Here is a 19,818-nt window from a genome sequence, read left to right on the forward strand (position 1 = left end):
TATCAACACTTGCATGTGGCCAAAATAGTTCGTTGTAAGAAGCATGTCAAAACAGCACGTTTTAAACAGCAGTTTCAAAAGCTCTTAAATGTCAATGGCACAATTCAGCAATGCATTTGGCACTTGCATGAAATTGATCATTTACACATTTTGAACACACTTGGTTCTTCACTGAACCCTTTGACAATAGACAAATGTAAAAAAGCTAAATGTTTTATCCATAATTCACTCTTACAGTAGGTTGCACAGAACAGACATTAGAGTTGATATGATGAATTCAGACTTTAGTCGCTTTGAAATCTGTATCGCTCATGTCTTTTTCCCTCAGTGTCTTTCTGCTCATGATGTTCCTCGACCCAGAATTGACAGGTTGGCTGCATTTACACACAGACAGAAACGCAGTCCGGTAGTTGTTGTTCATCCACCCATAGAGGATGGGGTTGACGAAGGTCGAGCACATGGCCACGATGTGGAACATGGTGAAAAGCAGCTTGAAGTCTTTCATTTCCAAGACACTGTTGTCAATGTCAATGGCCAGCTGGAAGGCGTGGAGAGGCAGCCAGCTCACTGCAAACACCACCACCACGATCACCAGCATCTTAGTGGTCTTCCTCTTGCGCTGGTGGCGGTTGTTCCTCCCTGCAGGACTCACGTGGTTCTTCAGCTTACTCCAGATGCGGATGTAGGCGAAGGAGTTGATGGCCAGCGGCAGGCAGTACTGGAGCAGGAGCATGGAGATACTATAGATGGTCCCGTCCATGCCGCTCCCTGGCCACTTTTCCGTGCAAACCTGAATGGACTGCTCGGGCGAAAGGTCAAACGTCCCGTACTCCCGGAAGATGGCGAGCGGGCTGGCCAGGACTGCGCTTATGGCCCACGTCATGATGATGACAGCGGCACACATTTCCTTTGACATCTTGGTCTCCAGGTGGTAGACGATGCTCCGGTGGCGGTCCAGGGCGATGATGTTGAGCGTGATGGTGGAAACGTGCACGGCCATGCCTTGGGAGAAGGGCAGCATGAAGCACAATGCCTGGCCAAACCTCCACTCCCCATGGAGAGTGTTGATCAAAGTAAAGGGCAGACATAGAGTATTCACTAGCAGATCCGCTACAGCCAGGTTCACGATGAAAAAATTGGTGACGGTGTGCAGAGTTTTGAACTTGTACACCACGTATATCACCAGGGAGTTTCCGATGACTCCGAACAGTATGATGGTGCTGTAAGCCAAGATGAGGATCACTTGCACTCCCACCAGCTTGGTGCTGTCCTCCAGGTCTGGAAAGTTGTTGCGGCAGTTTGAGAATTCACAAGCAAGTCTAGAAGAATTCGCCCAATCCTCCATTGGAGTTATGTTTACTTGACTTTCAGCATCCATTGGTATCGTTCCCCTCCGGGCCTCAAAAATTCTGCAACAAAGAGGAGGGAGGTCATTTTGACAGAGGACGTACATTTGTTTAAAAAGATTTTTAAAGCTTCTTGCCTGCTCATATTTTAGACTGCAGTGAATGATGTCATTCACCCTTGTACAAGCTGCTAGCCTCGTGTGAGGCATACCTGTGACATACATACAAGATCTTCCGCAACATCGAGGGCAGGGCAAAGACATGAGGTGGGCTTATCACAGTGACTCATCGGACTCCAGAGACTAGTTGAATTTCGCAGCCGGAGACTAGTTAAATTTCGCAGCCGGAGACTAGTTACATTTCGCAGCCGGAGACTAGTTGAATTTCGCAGCCGGAGACTAGTTGAATTTCGCAGCCGGAGACTAGTTGAATTTCGCAGCCGGAGACTAGTTGAATTTCGCAGCATATAAATAACAATCGTTCCAACAACCTTTTTTCAATTTTTTTCTCTCACCCCCAAGCCACTGAATAAAATATGACTTGTGTTCTCGCTCGGTTGTTTTACAGCACATTGTAATAAGGATCACCTGACAAACCTGGTTTGTCTCAATACTGTATATATTTATAGATTTGATATTTTACCTTTTATTTTACCAGGTAAGATTAAATATCTATTCGACAAGAGACACCTGGATAACATAGCAATACACAAAATGTCAGATACATTTACAACATAACACACAAAGCACTGCATTTAAAAAACATACATTTACACATTGAGCATGCAAGATGCTTTGTGGAGGTGTGGTGCATCTAGGATTGAAAACATTGATATCCCCCCACTTTACTTTAAACCATAGTTTTTACCCTATCTTTAAATGCATTCAAAGAGACAAGCTCCTGCAATTTCATGCCCTTTTATAGCTTGTTCCAAGTAGAAGGGGCATGAACTGTAACTTTTTTTTACCAGCTTTATATGGGCCTTAACACGGTCAACAAAACACAGTCATGTTAGTGTAGCTGTAAAGGCGATATAGCTGTAAATACGATGACCTACACTGCTGCAGGGGATTGCTCATCCTGTATCATACTGTTGCACTTTGATGATTTAAAATACACTATATACACATATATATATATACACATATATATTTAATATATATTTAATATATATATATATATATATATAAATAAATAAATAAAATATATATATATAAATATATATATAAATAAATAAAAATATGTGGACAAATTAGGGGATTTGGCTATTTCAGCCACACCCGTTGCTGACTGGTGTATAAAATCAAGCACACAGGCTTGCAATCTCCATAGACAAACATTGGCAGTAGAATGGCCTTACTGAAGAGCTCAGTGACTTTCAACAAACGACACCTTTCCAACAAGTCAGTTTGCAAACATTTTTGCCCTGCTAGAGCTGCCCCGGTCAACTGTAAGTACTGTTATTGTAAATTGGAAATATCTAGGACCAGCAATGGCTCAGCCGCAAAGTGGTAGGCGACACAAGCTCACAGAACGGGACTGCCGAGCACTGAAGCGCGTAAAAATCATCTGTCCTCCCTCGGGTGCAACACTCACTACCGAGTTCCAAACTTCCTCTGGAAGCAACGCCAGCACAATAAATGTTCGTCGAGAGCTTCATGAAATGGGTTTCCATGGCCGAGCAGCCTCACACAAGCCTAAGATCAGCATTCGCAATGCCAATCGTCGGCTGGAGTGGTGTAAAGCACGCCGCTATTGGACTCTGGAGCAGTGGAAACGCGTTCTCTGTATTGATGAATCACGTTTCACCATCGGGCATTCTGACGGACTAATCTTGTTTTGGTGGATGCCAGGAAAACATTATCTGCCCCAATGCATAGTGCCAACTGTAAAGTTTGGTGGAGGAGGAATAATGGTATGGGGCTGTTTTTCATGCTTCTGGCTAGGCCCCTTAGTTCCAGTGAAGGGAAATCTTAACGCTACATCATATAATGACATTCTAGACGATTCTGTGCTTCCGACATTGTGTTAACAGTTTGGGGAAGACCCTTTCCTGTTTCAGCATGACAATGCCCCCCTGCACAAAGCGAGGTCCATACAGAAATTGTTTGTCAAGATCGGTGTGGAAGAACTTGACTGGCCTGCACAGAGCCCTGACCTATACCACATCGAACACCTTTGCGATTAATTGGAACACAGACTGCAAGCCAGGCCTAACCGCCCAACATCAGTGTCCGACCTCACTAATGCTCTTGTGGCTGAATGGAAGCAAGTCCTCACAGTATTGTTTCAGCATCTAGTGAAAAGCCTTCACAGAAGAGTGGATGCTGTTATAGCAGCAAAGGGGGGGGGGGGTCAACTCCATATTAACGCCCGTGATTTTGGAATGAGATGTTCGACAAGCAGGTGTCCACATACTTTTGGCCATTGAGTGTAGATGTAAATGGACGATCAAATTATGTATAGCCTGCATGGGAAACATATGGAAAATCATAAAACAAATCTCAGTGAAAACCCGAAGGTAGTAGTAGCCTGTTCCAGTATTTGTCACTCTTATTGTTCCGAGATCATGTCTTGTTTGTGGTAATCATAGTGTAGCCTATCATTGATAAGTGTCTAAATTGGAATGCAGTGACTGTACAGTAACATGCTATACATGACGTCAGAGCTCAGGTTTTCCGCTTCACAGTGCTGTATGGGTTTTGACTGACAGCCGTTATAAACTTCAGCGTGCGACAAGAAGATGCCCTCGTCCTAATTGGGCTACTTTTGCACATTTGTTGTTCTCTGAGTGAGGGAAATGCTGTAAATTGAGAGGAGTCTATGTGTTATGAAAGACGAGACTTTGAGGATTATAATAAATACCCATGATGTCATACAAGCAAACCACACCCATGAATCCATATGTGCAGTTCACATTTCCATATTTGAGAACTCGTGTCATTTACAGAATCCACGTTTTATGATGGCTATGTTCAATCCACAGTTACAAAGATGATATGTGTTTAACCCTGGATTGGCCTGAAGAGAATGAGCCTATGTTTGTTGTATTGTGAAGAGAAAGCTTTCAAATGATGTCCATCTGATGGTGGGGGGGCACAGGTCTGTGTTCCAAATGGAAAAAAACTACATGTGTGCTTGCTTCAGTTCCTCAGTGGCAAAGCTGGGAGAGCTCAAAAAAAGCATCCCATAGTTGAAGGCTCTTTCCTTGAATCAAGTGCCTTGAAATTAACTAGGAACTGTGCACAGTTTGAAGTGGTGTGTGGCCACTTGCAGACACCAGTTAAACCTCTCACTCAAACCCTTCTGAATGTTCTTATTATGTTACTGAATGTTCTTATTATGTTACTGAATGTTCTTATTATGTTACTGAATGTTCTTATTATGTTACTGAATGTATCCAGAGTACTTTCAGATTTTGCTATTGACAAATGCTGTGAAAAGTACAGTGAAGTTAAAATGCACATAAAATCCAAAGTGTAATATTTGGATTCAGTCTTGTGTCACGTGAACTGTTGTGACCTCACCTTTTTGGTTTGATCATTTTGCCATAATCTCCAACGTGTTATCTTTCAATTGCTACTTTGGTCATGCATAAGCAAGCTTTTTATAGTTATTTTTGTTAGAAACATTTCAAATGTTGCCCTATCCACGTGGGCCCATTTCCCGAGTGTAAGGGGTATAAATGAGCAGCATGTCCTGGTGTCTGTAAATAAGAATTTGTTCTTATGACCTATAGGAGTGAACGTGGGATTTTAAACAGTCCTGCATGAATACTTCTTGGCCGACAAATTTAATTGTCACTTGTTCCCATTCCCAAGTCAATTCATAATAGCACATTACTTGGAACTCATACCAAACATTCATATTGCTTCCTGTGACAACTGAATCAGAATGAAGAGTAATGATAAAGAGTTGATATACTGGCATCCTGCATGGTATACCAAAAAATAGACTAAGTCTACTTTAGAAATCATTCACAACATCTTAGTGCATTCTATACTATTTTTTTTCTCCAAATGATTATGAGGAATTCATGTCTCACGTCATAGGCATTTTACGACGTTCCTACTTCAATTGCATTCGTCTACAACCTACAGAAAAAGAAAAAAAAGCTATTCCGAAATGTTGTCTATCTTAGATTACAAGTTGGGGATGCTGTAGATGTGATATCAAGATTATAGTTGTAGCCTACAAAAAATATATAGCATTAAATAGGCTGTACATTTGAATGAATTCTTAACTAAACATCATATTTTCCCATCAGCAAGTAGCTGCTATAGAATAATCCACTCACCTTGATCCGCAACAGACGCATTCGTTATACTTCAGATGGTACCCCTTTTTTTGCTTATTAGTATTTTCAAATTAACATGAAATAATTCCCTATATTCAAGTTGCAGCATTTTTTTAAAAATCACCACATGTCCTAGATATCAATACATTTTATTGTATCGCACGTCAAGTAGTAGACATATCTAGGAAACTAGACAACAAGCCGCTGACTAACTGAACGGTGATATATATTGGCAAAACTCCCCCGCTTTTTTTCTACGAGGAATGTGCGCAACAAGACAAGCGCAACAAGAGAAGAGCACAGCGCACGCTGTGGACTCCTGTCTTGAAAGGAGCGCATTTTATGTGTGGCCAGTTTCGAGAGGGAGGCGGAGATGATGAAGCGCTCTGAATGACAAGTATTACCCTGACAGAAATAAACATTGCCTCAAGGGAGAAAGGCTATGCCTTATAAATGATTTTGGATCCATTTCCAGTTCAAACAAGCAAGACACCAAAAGATATCAATCATCAATCAATCAAATTTTATTTATATAGCCCTTTCTACATCAGCTGATATCACAAAGTGCTGTACAGAAACCCAGCCTAAAACCCCAAACAGCAAGCAATGCAGGTGTAGAAGCACGGTGGCTAGGAAAAACTCCCTAGAAAGGCCAAAACCTAGGAAGAAACCTAGAGAGGAACCAGGCTATGTGGGTTGGCCAGTCCTCTTCTGGCTGTGCCGGGTGGAGATTATAACAGAACATGGCCAAGATGTTCAAATGTTCATAAATGACCAGCATGGTCGAATAATAACAAGGCAGAACAGTTGAAACTGGAGCAGCAGCACAGTCAGGTGGACTGGGGACAGCAAGGAGTCATCATGTCAGGTCGTCCTGGGGCACGGGGGTCCCGGGGGTAAGCTACCTGGGTCATTCCACGAAATGGACCTTTTGCGTTGCTTTAATATTTTAAGTATACATTGTGCAGTCATATTGAATTTATATTATGATATTAAATTAAGTGCCCTTTTATATAGACTACATGGGAATTTGGTTGTACTAGTTTTTGTCAAATACAGTTATTTTGAATGGTTCTTAGAAACTTATCAGTAGTTCTGTATGTAGTTCTGTTCTTGAGCTGTTCTTATCTAATGATGTTCTGTATTATGTTATGTTTTGTGTGGTCCCCAGGATGAGTAGCTGCTGCTTTTGCAACAGCTAATGGGGATCCTAATAAAATACCAAATACATCAGTCTTTTAACATGAATTTAGCTTCTTATGACTGGGGGCAGTATTGAGTAGCTTGGATGAATAAGGTGCCCAGAGTAAACTGCCTGCTACTCAGTCCCAGTAGCTAAGATATGCATATTATTAGTAGATTTGGATAGAAAACACTCTGAAGTTTCTAAAACTGTTTGAATGATGTCTGTGAGTATAACAGAACTCATATGGCAGGCGGCAACCTTGTAAAAAACCCAACCAGGAAGTGGGAAATCTGAGGTTTGTATGTTTGCCGATCCAATATACAGTGTCTATGGGTCATATTGCACTTCCCAAGGCTTCCACTAGATGTCAGCAGTCTTTAGAACCTTGTTTGATGTTTCTACTGTGAAGGATGAGGGAATAAGAGCTGATTGAGTCAGGGCTCTGGCAGAGTGCCACAAGCTCACTCTGGCGCGCCCCCGTGAGAGTTAGCTGCGTTCCATCGCATTTCTACAGACAAAGGAATTCTCCGGTTGAAACATTATTGAAGATCTATGTTAAAAACATCCTAAAGATTGATTCTATACATCGTTTGACATGTTTCTATGAACTGTAATGGAACTTTTTGACTTTTCGTCTGGCCTGCGCGTCATCAATTTGGATTTTGGAACTAAACGCACAAACAAAAAGGAGGTATTTGGACATAAATTATGGACGTTATCAAACAAAACAAATATTAATTGTGGAACTGGGATTCCTGGGAGTGCATCCTGATGAAGATCATCAAACGTAAGTGAATATTTATAATGCTATTTCTGACTTCTGTTGATTCCACAACATGGCGGGTACCTGTATGGCTTGTTTTTGTGTCTGAGTGCTGTACTCAGTTTATTGCATGGTGTGCTTTTTCCGTAAAGTTTTTTAAAAATCTGACACAGCGGTTGCATTAAGGAGAAGTTTATCTAAAGTTCCATGTAAAACACATCTTTTATCAATGTTTATTATGAGTATTTCTGTAAATTGATGTGGCTCTCTGCAAAATCACCGGATGTTTTGGAGGCAAAACATTACTGAACATAACGCGCCAATGTAAACTAAAGTTTTTGCATATAAATATGAACTTCATCGGAAAAAAACATACATTTATTGTGTAACATGAAGTCCTATGAGTGTCATCTGATGAAGATCATCAAAGGTTAGTGATTCATTTTATCTCTATTTCTGCTTTTTGTGACTCCTCTCTTTGGCTGGAAAAATGGCTGTGTTTTTCTCTGACTAGGTACTGACCTAACATAATCCGATGGTGTGCTTTCATCGTAAAGCCTTTTTGAAATCGGACACTGTGGTGGGATTAACAACAAGTGTATCTTTAAAATGGTGTAAAATACTTGTATGTTTGAGGAATTTTAATTATGATATTTCTGTTGTTTGAATTTGGCGCCCTGCACTTTCACTGGCTGTTGTCAAGTCGATCCCGTTAACGGGATCTGAGCCGTAAGAAGTTTTAACATTACATAATTCCCTTTTTCAAGTTACAGCATTTTGTCTGTGATATCAACACATATTTATTGTATTGTACATAGAAATATTTAGGAAGCTACACAACAAGCCGCTAACTAACTGATTGGAGATCACAAAGAGGTAGGCGCGCAACAAGACGAGCATGCTGTGGACTCCTTTCAAGGAGTGCATATTCTGTGGACAGTTTAAAGAGAGCGAGGGAGGGGGAGATTATATGAAACGCGCTAATAACCCTGACAAATACATTAAGGGTTAAGCGTGTTCTATTAATCTCGCCTGGGCGCCCATGTAGGTGTGTTTTACACTGGCTGAAAGTTGATTGCATTTGATTTGGAACCTTCCAAGCATGAGCCAGGAGCCCAGTTCTGTCTGATGCAGAGTTCTTGCATCATGAAAATCCTGGAAAAGTCATGGAATTTTAAAATGGCGTTTCCCAGGCCTGGAAAAGTTTTGGAAAATGATCGAATCTGAAAAGTAATAGAAATTAATTTCATAATTTCTCATAATGTATTTTATTTAGCCACAGTTTTAAAATATTTAATCGAATAAAATGCAACATATCAGCCAGGATCAGAATAACACTAGTGCATCTATTTGAGCACATCACCTGCATAGTGCCGGACTAGTGGGCAGTTGCTCAAGGAGAGAGAGCGAGTCGGACATTACAGCAGCAGGTTGGCCTAGCCTATAAAATATGATAGAGAACAGATGAACTAGGTAGCCAATTCAAAACATATATTGTAACCTCTAGTTAACTGTTTAGCTATTATTAGTATGTATTAATGTTTTCATCATGTTCCAAAAAAAACGTTCCACCAATGAATAAGGTCATAAAAAGTTGATTTACTTTTTTGAACGATTCATATGATTAATTTACACAATTATTTTTGACTAAACTAAGCATTCACTTCACCATTGTATTAGTTGGGTTTCGGTTCAATTGCGGTGGACATGAATTTTAGGAAAAAACATTGGATGTAGCCTTTCTTTTTGAATATGGGCCTTCAAAACTTGTTTTGTATAGTGCCTTCAGAAAGTATTCAGTATTCTAAAAATGGATTAAATAACTAAAAATCCTCAGCAATTTACACACAATACCCCATAAGGACAAAGTGAAAACAGGTTTTTAGAAATGGTTGCAAATATATTAATCATAAAAAACAGATATCACATTTACGACCATGAGGTCGAATAAATTGTCCGTAGAGCTCTGAGACAGGATTGTGTCGAGGCACAGATCTGGGGAATGGTACCAAAAAATGTCTGCAGCATTGAAGGTCCCCAAGAACACAATGGCCATCATTCTTAAATGGAAGAAGTTTGGAACCACCAAGACTCATCCTAGAGCTGGCCACCCGGCCAAACTAAGCAATCCAGGAAGAAGGGCCTTGGTCAGGGAGGTGACCAAGAAACCGATTGTGACTTTGACAGAGCTCTAGAGTTCCTCTGTGGAGATGGATGAATCTTCCAGAAGGACAACCATCTCTGCAGAACTCCACCAATCAGCCCTTTATGGTAGACTGGCCAGAAAGAAGCCATTCCTCAGTAAAAATGCACATGACAGCCCGCTTGGAGTTTTCCAAAAGGCGCCTAAAGACTTGACACAAATTCTCTGGTCTGATTGAACCAAGATTGAACTCTTTGGCCTGAATGCCAAGCGTCACACCTGGAGGAAGTCTGGCACCATCCCTACCATGAAACATGGTGGTGGCAGCATCATGCTGTGGGGATGTTTTTCAGCAGCAGGGACTGGGAGACTAGTCAGGATCGAGGCAGATGAACGGAGCAAAGTACAGAGGGATCATTGATGAAAACATGCTCCAGAGTGCTCAGGACCTCAGACTGGGGCGAAGGTTCACCTTTCAACAGGACAGCGATCTTAAGCACACAGCCAAGACAACGTAGGAGTGGCTTCGGGACAAGTCTCTGAATGTCCTTGAGTGGCCCAGCCAGAGCCCAGACTTGAACTGAATTGAACATCTCAGGAGAGACAATGCTCCCCATCCAACCTGACAGAGATTGAGAGGATCTGCAGAGAACAATGGGAGAAACTCAAAAAATACTGGTGTGCCAAGATTGTAGCGTCATACCCAAGAAGACTCGAGGCTGTAATCGCTGCCAAAGGTGTTTCAGCAAGTACTGAGTAAAGGGTCTGAATACTTACGTGAATGTGATATTTCAGTTTATTTGTAATAAATTAGCAGAAATAAAAATGTTTTTTGCTTTGTCATTGTGGGGTATTTTGTGTAGATTGATGAGGAAAAAAACATTATACATTTTAGAATAAAGTTGTAACGTAACAAAATGTGGAAAAGGTCAAGGGGTCTGAATACTTTCCAAAGGCACTGTAGATACTTCCAGTGTATTGGACATTGCAAGTCAATAGATGCTAGTCAGCCTGCAAAATAAACACTTAAGATTAAGATGACTGAACTAGAAAATATACATTTCCTGAAAATGTGTGGGCATGCTTCAGTTGAATAAAAATATTTGTAGCCTACCATTAGCCATTTGATATATTGAATGAGCCAAATTATTTCGAAAGGCATAAAACTAATTTGATTGTAATGTTGCAATGTTTTACATCAAGGGTAGTAAAACCCTCCTCCTGGAGAGCTAATGGGTGTGCAGGTTTTTAATTCCAGTCCCCCTCTAACAAACCACATTTTAGTAATGAGCTGCTCAACCAGACCTTGATAAACTGTCTCTGGTTTTGAGCAGTGCTTGAACAAAAGCCTGCACACCCAGTAGCTCTCCGGACGTGAGGGCAGATTACTGATTGATTTTAGAAATGCGCACCTCTTCCCCTGCTTTCGCCTGATGACGCGACGGGCCATAGACCGGTGTACCCCGGGCCAGATTAATCAAACCCCCCTCATTGCCTCGAGGGAGAAAGTCTATGCCTTAACGATGAATTATTTCTCATCCATTTCCAGTTCAAACACACGCATTGAAACTCAGACTCTTAGTACGACAACGTCACGGCTAATATCATCCAGAAGATATGCCTGAGGTAAACTACCTGTTGCAAGTTATCAGCATGCAATCGGATTTGTTTTTTTAAAGCAGCTAAGGGCTGCGTTGATGCAACCGTCATCTAAATCAAATCATATTGTATTCGTCATGTGCGTCGCCGACAACAGGTGTGGACGAACAGTGAAATCCTTACTTACGGGGCCCTTCCTAACAATGCAGAGAAGGAAAATGGTGAAATAATAGAAAAGTAATAACAGATACACAATGAGTAACAATATACAATGGGTACCAGTACCGAGTCCATGTGCAGGGGTACGAGGTAATTGAGGTAGATATGTGCAAATAACCAGGAATAAAGTGACAGATCGTAAACAGTAGCAGAAGCGCATGTGATGCTTCAAAAACGGTCAATGCCGATAGTTAAATAGCTACCCGGACTAACTATTTAGAAGTCTTATGGCTTGGGGGTAGAAGCTTTTCAGGGTCCTGTTGGTTCCAGACTTGGTGAATCGGTACCGCTTGCTGTGCGGTAGCAGAGAGAACAGTCTATGACCTGAAGTCTTTGGCCATTTTTAGGGGCCTTCCTCTGACACCGCCTGGTATAGAGGTCCTGGATGGCAGGGAGCTCAGCCCCAGTGATGTACTGGGCCATACGCATTACCCTCTTTAGTGCTTTTTGGTCACATGCCAAGCGGTGATGTAGCCAGTCAAGATGCTCTCAATGGTGCAGCTGTATGACTTTGGCAGGCCACATCCAGTAGGCCCGTGTCACTGAGCAGCTCACGGCTGTTGTTTCAAATCAAATTTGATTTGTCACACGTGTTCAGCAGATGTCATTGCGGCTGTACCGAAATGCTTGTTTTCCCCATGTAATCTGGGATAGTTTTCCCGCCCTGCCACATAAGATCTCAAAGTTGACATTGGGTGTTTGTAATCTAAATAGCCTACAACATAGAAGTTTGCAAAGTCAAATGATATATAATATTGTCTGTTTTTATTTAACACCCAATTTTTATCATTTCCCATTCTGCTCTGAATGTGCCACTATGGACCGGTACTGATGTGAAAGCCACTGCTGAGTGCACGGTTCCTCCGTAGGCTACTGACAGGAAATGCAATAATCAGGAGACAATGAGGCTTTAACAAAGGGAAACCATGGAGTCGATCCATATCGGGCCGTGCCGCAGGTAATTGCGCCTCTTGTTCTGTTGCCACCATTATGGTTCAAGACCTCACGTGGCCTCAAATTAAGTTAGTCTGCCAAGCCTCCTTATAGCCAAAGCCCTTGGTACTAATACGCAGATGGTTAAATAATGACACAAACCATTGAAGTGATGAATACGTGGGGCATACTGAGAGCTTCAGCACTTCAAGGCAATTATAACATGCATTAGAGCCCATAGGCTCTGGCAAATTCCTCTGACTGGCTTGCAAACCACTCAAACAAGTACACGTGGTTTCTGACCTCGTTTTAAAGTCAATGTCAACTTGCGAGCAAGAAGCCCCATTGTCTCATTTTAAAATCAAAGAATTCCCAGAAGACTTATGAAATCCCCCTAAACAAACAGGCTAGAGTAGAAGCCTTGGCTAACACAAGCCTCGACATTGTAATATAAAGTGGTATTCTGAAACACCTCTCAGATATGGCCATAGTCTGTAAAAGGGGAGCTCTTCTGCACCTTCAGGGCAGGCCAGTCAGGCAGATGCTGCAAACCACAAACAAGTTAACTAAGTTTCCTTGTAATTTAGCCACAATTGTGTCAATCTGACTTATCCAGGGCTCTCCAACCCTGTTCTTGGAGAGCTGTCATGTAGATTTTGTGAAAAAATAACTTGGCTATGCCCAATGTTTGTTAGCCATAGGTCTGAAAAGCAGGTGAAACATCATTGTTCAATTGTCTGTTTATTTAGACTTCTTGGAGGTATAGCCATCCATCAGCAATATACCATGTCTATCAGGAAACAAGGTAAGACCCAAGTGCAGACTGCAGTAGCCCCGGTGTCAGGGGCTCTTAATCTAGTCCATTAAATAACACGATGCCCCAATATCACCTGTTTGTAATGAACACGATGGGAGACAGAGAGCTGATTTTCAAGCGCAGGGACTGCAATAATATATTGTCCTCATAGACGGCAGGATGACGATATAGATTGTAATTTGTGCCGAGAAAATGAATGGAATGAAATGGATTGCTATCAATGAGCTCAATTGTATGAGAACAGGATGTAAGCACAAGGGATGAGGCAGTAAAGAGTTACATCGATTCTCAGAAGGCCTACAGTTTATCGAAATGAACAGATGTGACACACGGTCTGAACCCGACAAGATGTACAGGGCGGTCATTCCTATTGTTTACATCCGTAAGACTAACTGCTATGAATGGTGAAGGCCGCTGCAGTTCAAGATGGATGTTGTGTTACATATTGCTCTGACTGCTTTCATTGCATTTCCAATACGTTGGGTTTTTCTTATAGAGAAAGGCTCAAGAGGCCTATGACATCAGCGGATACACCTAATGCTCTTGGGGCAAACATGCTAGGATCTTACACAATTACCGCCAACACTTCATGTCAGTTTGACAGCTGTTCCGATGACAACTTTGGCCCGAGACCTCTCAAGCAGTATCAATTGAGCGATTTTGAGCTCAAGAGTAATGAAAAACTCAAGGTGTGGTCTTTTCATACGGCAGTGGGGACATTTAGGCAGGTTTTTGAGGGTTACGCCGTGCTAATCTACTTTAGTTCCATCTCTACGCCTCACCTCCAATTTCCAAGGCTCTACTTTGTGAACCTAAATTGAATCATCCCGACGGTCGAACTTCAATCATCTTCATCAGGGGAAAATAACTGGCCAATTTGCATTCACAACATGACGAACGGGGTCCATCGCTCGGCGACTTGCACCGTGTTTCCAGTGTGTGTATAATCAGTTTAGCCTAGTGTTGCCATCCACATGGTTTCTCATGGCCGGGGCTAATGGGCTATGTGCTGTCTGGCAGACCTTATCTCGGGAACAAAATGTATCGCAATTACTGCCACTGCGGCCGCGCGGCGTTTACCCCTCGCTTTTAATAAAGCCGCGGCAGAAAGCGAGCTGCACTCGCCATTTCAAAAGATTTCAGGCAGTCGGATCAGTCTGCAGAGAACGCGAGGTGGGAATCAGATCATAACTAAGGTTGCCACAACTACCTTTTCACCCTTTGTGTCACTTTCTGGTTCTCTGTGCCAAGGTCGAAATGTAGGCAATGCTGTTGAGGGAGGTAAAGTTACAACTAGAAGCCTCTGTAGTGGGGGAACCAAAGCTTCAAACACTTCGATAAGGTCTTTGTGGATACGGTGTCTTCACATTCTTCAGATTAAACCATCAAGGCTAACTGGTATTACCTGGTCAAAGTCTTGCAGGGTCCTGCTCTTTGAACAAGCTCAACAAGCTCACCTAATGATGCTTAACCACGCGAATCAACCAAACGAAGAACCCATATGGGGGGAAAAATAAATACGTATCACAGAACACAACACAATACAATCTGTCTCGTGGTAGGCCAAAAAGCCCCCAACAAGCCACGCCTCCAAGTCTTCTCATTGGCTGCTGCAGCTACAATGTATTTTGTCAAAATACATTTGTATTGTACTTGACACATACCAAAAGCAATTACTACAAAAATGATATAGATCTTATCTTACACCGCACACGCTGTTCAAAATTAAAATACATCCAACCCCGAAATGCTCTCAATGCCCTCAGGGTGCTCCCGGAACCTTCATTCATATAGAGCCAACATATTAAGGAACTGACAGTACAAAATTGCGCCGGAGAAGAAGGCAGATGTTTTACGTGCCCCCATCCAATTTTATTTCTTTGTTTGTTCATTTGCGTTGTTTGTAAATAAATAAAAATGACTTATTTTGTACATAATGTTGCCGCTACTGTCTTATGACCGAAAATAACTTCTGGACATCAGGACTGTGATTACTCACCACTGACTGGCAGAATCGCCGGAGGGCAGGCTGCCTTCTGAGAATTTGTAGGCGATCGAATAAATCCCCACTTCCTTCCATTCTGCTAGCAAACGTGCAATCTCTGTTGTATTTGATGCATGTGACTAATAAGATTTGATTTGATCTGTGTCTCTTGTTTTCTTCCTACCTCCACTGCACTCACCTCTGAGCTTTCTCTGCTAAGCCTAGCATCCTTTTCCACAGCACTGGCACCAGAAGACCAGTGAACCACACTGCCTGTGCTGGGCCCAGCAATATCCCAGTTGTGAATGAATAAACACATTTATTAGATTATGAAGATAGACTACTGAATGAATACCTAATAGATGACCATTGGCGCATGAAAGCCAAGCTACTTATATTGCAAATATAAATGCTTGGCTGTCATACATAATGGTTAATTAGTATTACATATAGGAAATATATAATATAGAGCCAAAATATAAATAAATTGGCGTTACATGTGTCTCTCTCTATCACTCTTTCGCTCTCTGTGTGTCTGTGTTTTCTCCCAACGCCCACTACACTTGACTGCAGCAGCCTAGCATCACTGGGACAGGAAGACCAGGGGACTACACTGCATGTGCTGGGCCCAACATCCCCCTAGGGTAACACTTTATTTTAAAGGCATTTACAAACCCTTTACTCACCATTTTGTAAATTTTAGTAAGCTAGTTATTCACACACACATACATGCATATATATATATATATATACACTGCTCAAAAAAAATAAAGGGAGCACTTAAACAACACAATGTAACTCCAAGTCAATCACACTTCTGTGAAATCAAACTGTCCACTTAGGAAGCAACACTGGTGGAACAGGTGGAAATTATAGGCAATTAGCAAGACACCCCCAATAAAGGAGTGGTTCTGCAGGTGATAACCACAGACCACTTCTCAGTTCCTATGCTTCCTGGCTGATGTTTTGGTCACTTTTGAATGCTGGCGGTGATTTCACTCTAGTGGTAGCATGAGACGGAGTCTACAACCCACACAAGTGGCTCAGGTAGTGCAGCTCATCCAGGATGGCACATCAATGCGAGCTGTGGCAAGAAGGTTTGCTGTGTCTGTCAGCGTAGTGTCCAGAGCATGGAGGCGGTACCAGGAGACTGGCCAGTACATCAGGAGACGTGGATGAGGCCGTAGGAGGGCAACAACCCAGCAGCAGGACTGCTACCTCCACCTTTGTGCAAGGAGGAGCACTGCCAGAGCCCTGAAAAATGACCTCCAGCAGACCACAAATGTGCATGTGTCTGCTCAAACGGTCAGAAACAGACTCCATGAGGGTGGTATGAGGGCCCGATATCAACAAGTGGGGTTTGTGCTTACAGTCCAACACTGTGCAGGACGTTTGGCATTTGCCAGAGAACACCAAGATTGGCAAATTCGCCACTGGCGCCCTGTGCTCTTCACAGATGAAAGCAGGTTCACACTGAGCACATGTGACAGTCTGGAGACGCCGTGGAGAACATTCTGCTGCCTGCAACATCCTCCAGCATGACCGGTTTGGTGGTGGGTCAGTCATGGTGTGATGTGGCATTTCTTTGGGGGGCCACACAGCCCTCCATGTGCTCGCCAGAGGTAGCCTGACTACCATTAGGTACCGAGATGAGATCCTCAGACCCCTTGTGAAACCATATGCTGGTGCGGTTGGCCCTGGGTTCCTCCTAATGCAAGACAATGCTAGACCTCATGTGGCTGGAGTGTATCAGCAGTTCCTGCAAGAGGAAGGCATTGATGCTATGGACTGGCCCGCCCGTTCCCCAGACCTGAATCCAATTGAGCACATCTGGGACATCATGTCTCGCTCCATCCACCAACGCCACGTTGCACCACAGACTGTCCAGGAGTTGGCGGATGCTTTAGTCCAGGTCTGGGAGGAGATCCCTCAGGAGACCATCCGCCACCTCATCGGGAGCATGCCCAGGCGTTGTAGGGAGGTCATACAGGCACGTGGAGGCCACACACACTACTGAGCCTCATTTTGACTTGTTTTAAGGACATTACATCAAAGTTGGATCAGCCTGTAGTGTGGTATTCCACTTTTAATTTTGAGTGTGACTCCAAATCCAGACCTCCATGGGTTGATAAATTTGATTTCCATTGATAATTTTTGTGTGGTTTTGTTGTCAGCACATTCAACAATGTAAAGAGAAAAGTATTTAATACAAATATTTCATTCATTCAGATCTAGGATGTGTTATTTTAGTGTTCCCTTCATTTTTTTGAGCAGTGTAGTATTTGGTAGCATTGCCTTTAAATTGTTTAACTTGGGTCAAACGTGTCGGGGAGCCTTCCACAAGCTTCCCACAATAAGTTGGGGGAATTTTGGCCCATTCCTCCTGACAGAGCTGGTGTAACTGAGTCAGGTTTGTAAGGCCTCCTTGCTCGCACACGGTTTTTCAGTTCTAAGGTCAGGGCTTTGTGATGGCCACTCCAATACCTTGACTTTGTTGTCCTTAAGCCATTTTGCCACAACTTTGGAAGTATGCTTGGGCTCATTGTCCATTTGGAAGACTCATTTGCAACCAAGATTTAACTTCCTGACTGATGTCTTGAGATGTTGCTTCAATATATCCAGATAATTTTCAATTGCTCATGATGCCATCTATTTTGTGAAGTGCACCAGTCCCTCCTGCAGCAAAGAACCCCCACAACATGATGCTGCCACCACCGTGCTTCACAGTTGGGATGGTGTTCTTCGGCTTGCAAGCCTCCCCATTTTTCCTCCAAACATAACGATGGTCGATATGGCCAAACAGTTATATTTGTGTTTCATCAGACCAGAGGACATTTCTCCAGAAAGTACCATCTTTGTCCCCATGTGCAGTTGCAAACCGTAGTCTGGCTTTTTAATGGTGGTTTTGGAGCAGTGACTTCTTCCTTGCTGAGCGGACTTTCAGGTTATGTCGATATAGGACTTGTTTTACTGTGGATATAGAGACTTTTGTACCTATTTCCTCCAGCATCTTCACAATGTCCTTTGCTGTTGTTCTGGGATTGATTTGCATTTTTCACACCAAAGTGCGTTAATCTCTAGGAGACAGAACGCATCTCCTTCCTGAGCAGTATGCCGGCTGTGTGGTCCCACCGTGTTTATACTTGCGTACTATTGTTTGTACAGATGAACGTGGTACCTTCAGGTGTTTGGAAATTGCTCGCAAGGATTAACCAGACTTGTGGAGGTCTACCATTTTTTTTCTGAGGTCTTGGCTGATTTTTTTTGATTGTCCTATGATGTCAAGCAAAGAGGCACTGAGTTTGAAGGTAGGGCTTGAAATGCATCCACAGGTACACTTACAATAGGCTAATTTACTTCACTTGAGTCAATCAGAAGCTTCTAAAGCTATGACATAATTTTCTGGAATTTTCCAAGTTGTTTAAAGGCACAGTCAACTTAGTGTATGTAAACTTCTGACCCACTGGAATTGTGATAATAATAATAATAATCGATCTGTAAACAATTGTTGGAAAAATTACTTGTGTCATGCACAAAGTAGATGTCCTTACTGACTTTCCAAAACTATAGTTTGTTTCCAAGAAATGTGTGGAGTGGTTGAAAAACGAGTTTTAATGACTCCAACCTAAGTGTATGTAAACTTCCAACTTCAACTGTACAATTATGTATTTTTTTACCCTAATAAAATATGGTCTGGCCCCTCTGCAGTTTGCAGAAGGCCAATCCACCCATGAAGCGTGTTCCTGTACCTCCCCAGGTCACCCCACTCTCTCGCTCACTTTTTGTTCCTGTACCTCCCCAGGTCACCCCACTCTCTCACTCACTTTTTGTTCCTGTACCTCGCCAGGTCACCCCACTCTCTCGCTCACTTTTTGTTCCTGTACCTCCCCAGGACACCCCACTCTCTCGCTCACTTTTTGTTCCTGTACCTCCCCAGGTCACCCCACTCTCTCGCTCACTTTTTGTTCCTGTACCTCCCCAGGTCACCCCACTCTCTCGCTCACTTTTTGTTCCTGTACCTCCCCAGGACACCCCACTCTCTCGCTCACTTTTTGTTCCTGTACCTCCCCAGGACACCCCACTCTCTCGCTCACTTTTTGTTCCTGTACCTCCCCAGGTCACCCCACTCTCTCGCTCACTTTTTGTTCCTGTACCTCCCCAGGTCACCCCACTCTCTCGCTCACTTTTTGTTCCTGTACCTCCCCAGGTCACCCCACTCTCTCGCTCACTTTTTGTTCCTGTACCTCCCCAGGTCACCCCACTCTCTCGTTCACTTTTTGTTCCTGTACCTCCCCAGGTCACCCCACTCTCTCGTTCACTTTTTGTTCCTGTACCTCCCCAGGTCACCCCACTCTCTCGTTCACTTTTTGTTCCTGTACCTCCCCAGGTCACCCCACTCTCTCGTTCACTTTTTGTTCCTGTACCTCCCCAGGTCACCCCACTCTCTCGTTCACTTTTTGTTCCGGCACCTCCCAATTTACAAATTAAGCACTAAACACGGGTTGTGTAGACTCTAGCTAACCACCATAAT

General features: G+C 42.9%; 1 protein-coding gene across 1 annotated transcript; it reads right to left on the bottom strand.

Annotated features, from left to right (window-relative positions):
* Nucleotides 1-277: 277 nt before the first annotated feature.
* Nucleotides 278-1,378, bottom strand: LOC118362099 (neuropeptide Y receptor type 2-like). Its single transcript, XM_035742298.2, has one exon. The coding sequence runs from the start codon at nt 1,376-1,378 to the stop codon at nt 278-280; it is 1,101 nt and encodes a 366-aa protein (XP_035598191.2).
* Nucleotides 1,379-19,818: the final 18,440 nt, after the last annotated feature.

Source organism: Oncorhynchus keta, chromosome 29 (genome assembly GCF_023373465.1).
Source record: "Oncorhynchus keta strain PuntledgeMale-10-30-2019 chromosome 29, Oket_V2, whole genome shotgun sequence".
Classification (NCBI taxonomy): Eukaryota; Metazoa; Chordata; class Actinopteri; order Salmoniformes; family Salmonidae; genus Oncorhynchus; species Oncorhynchus keta.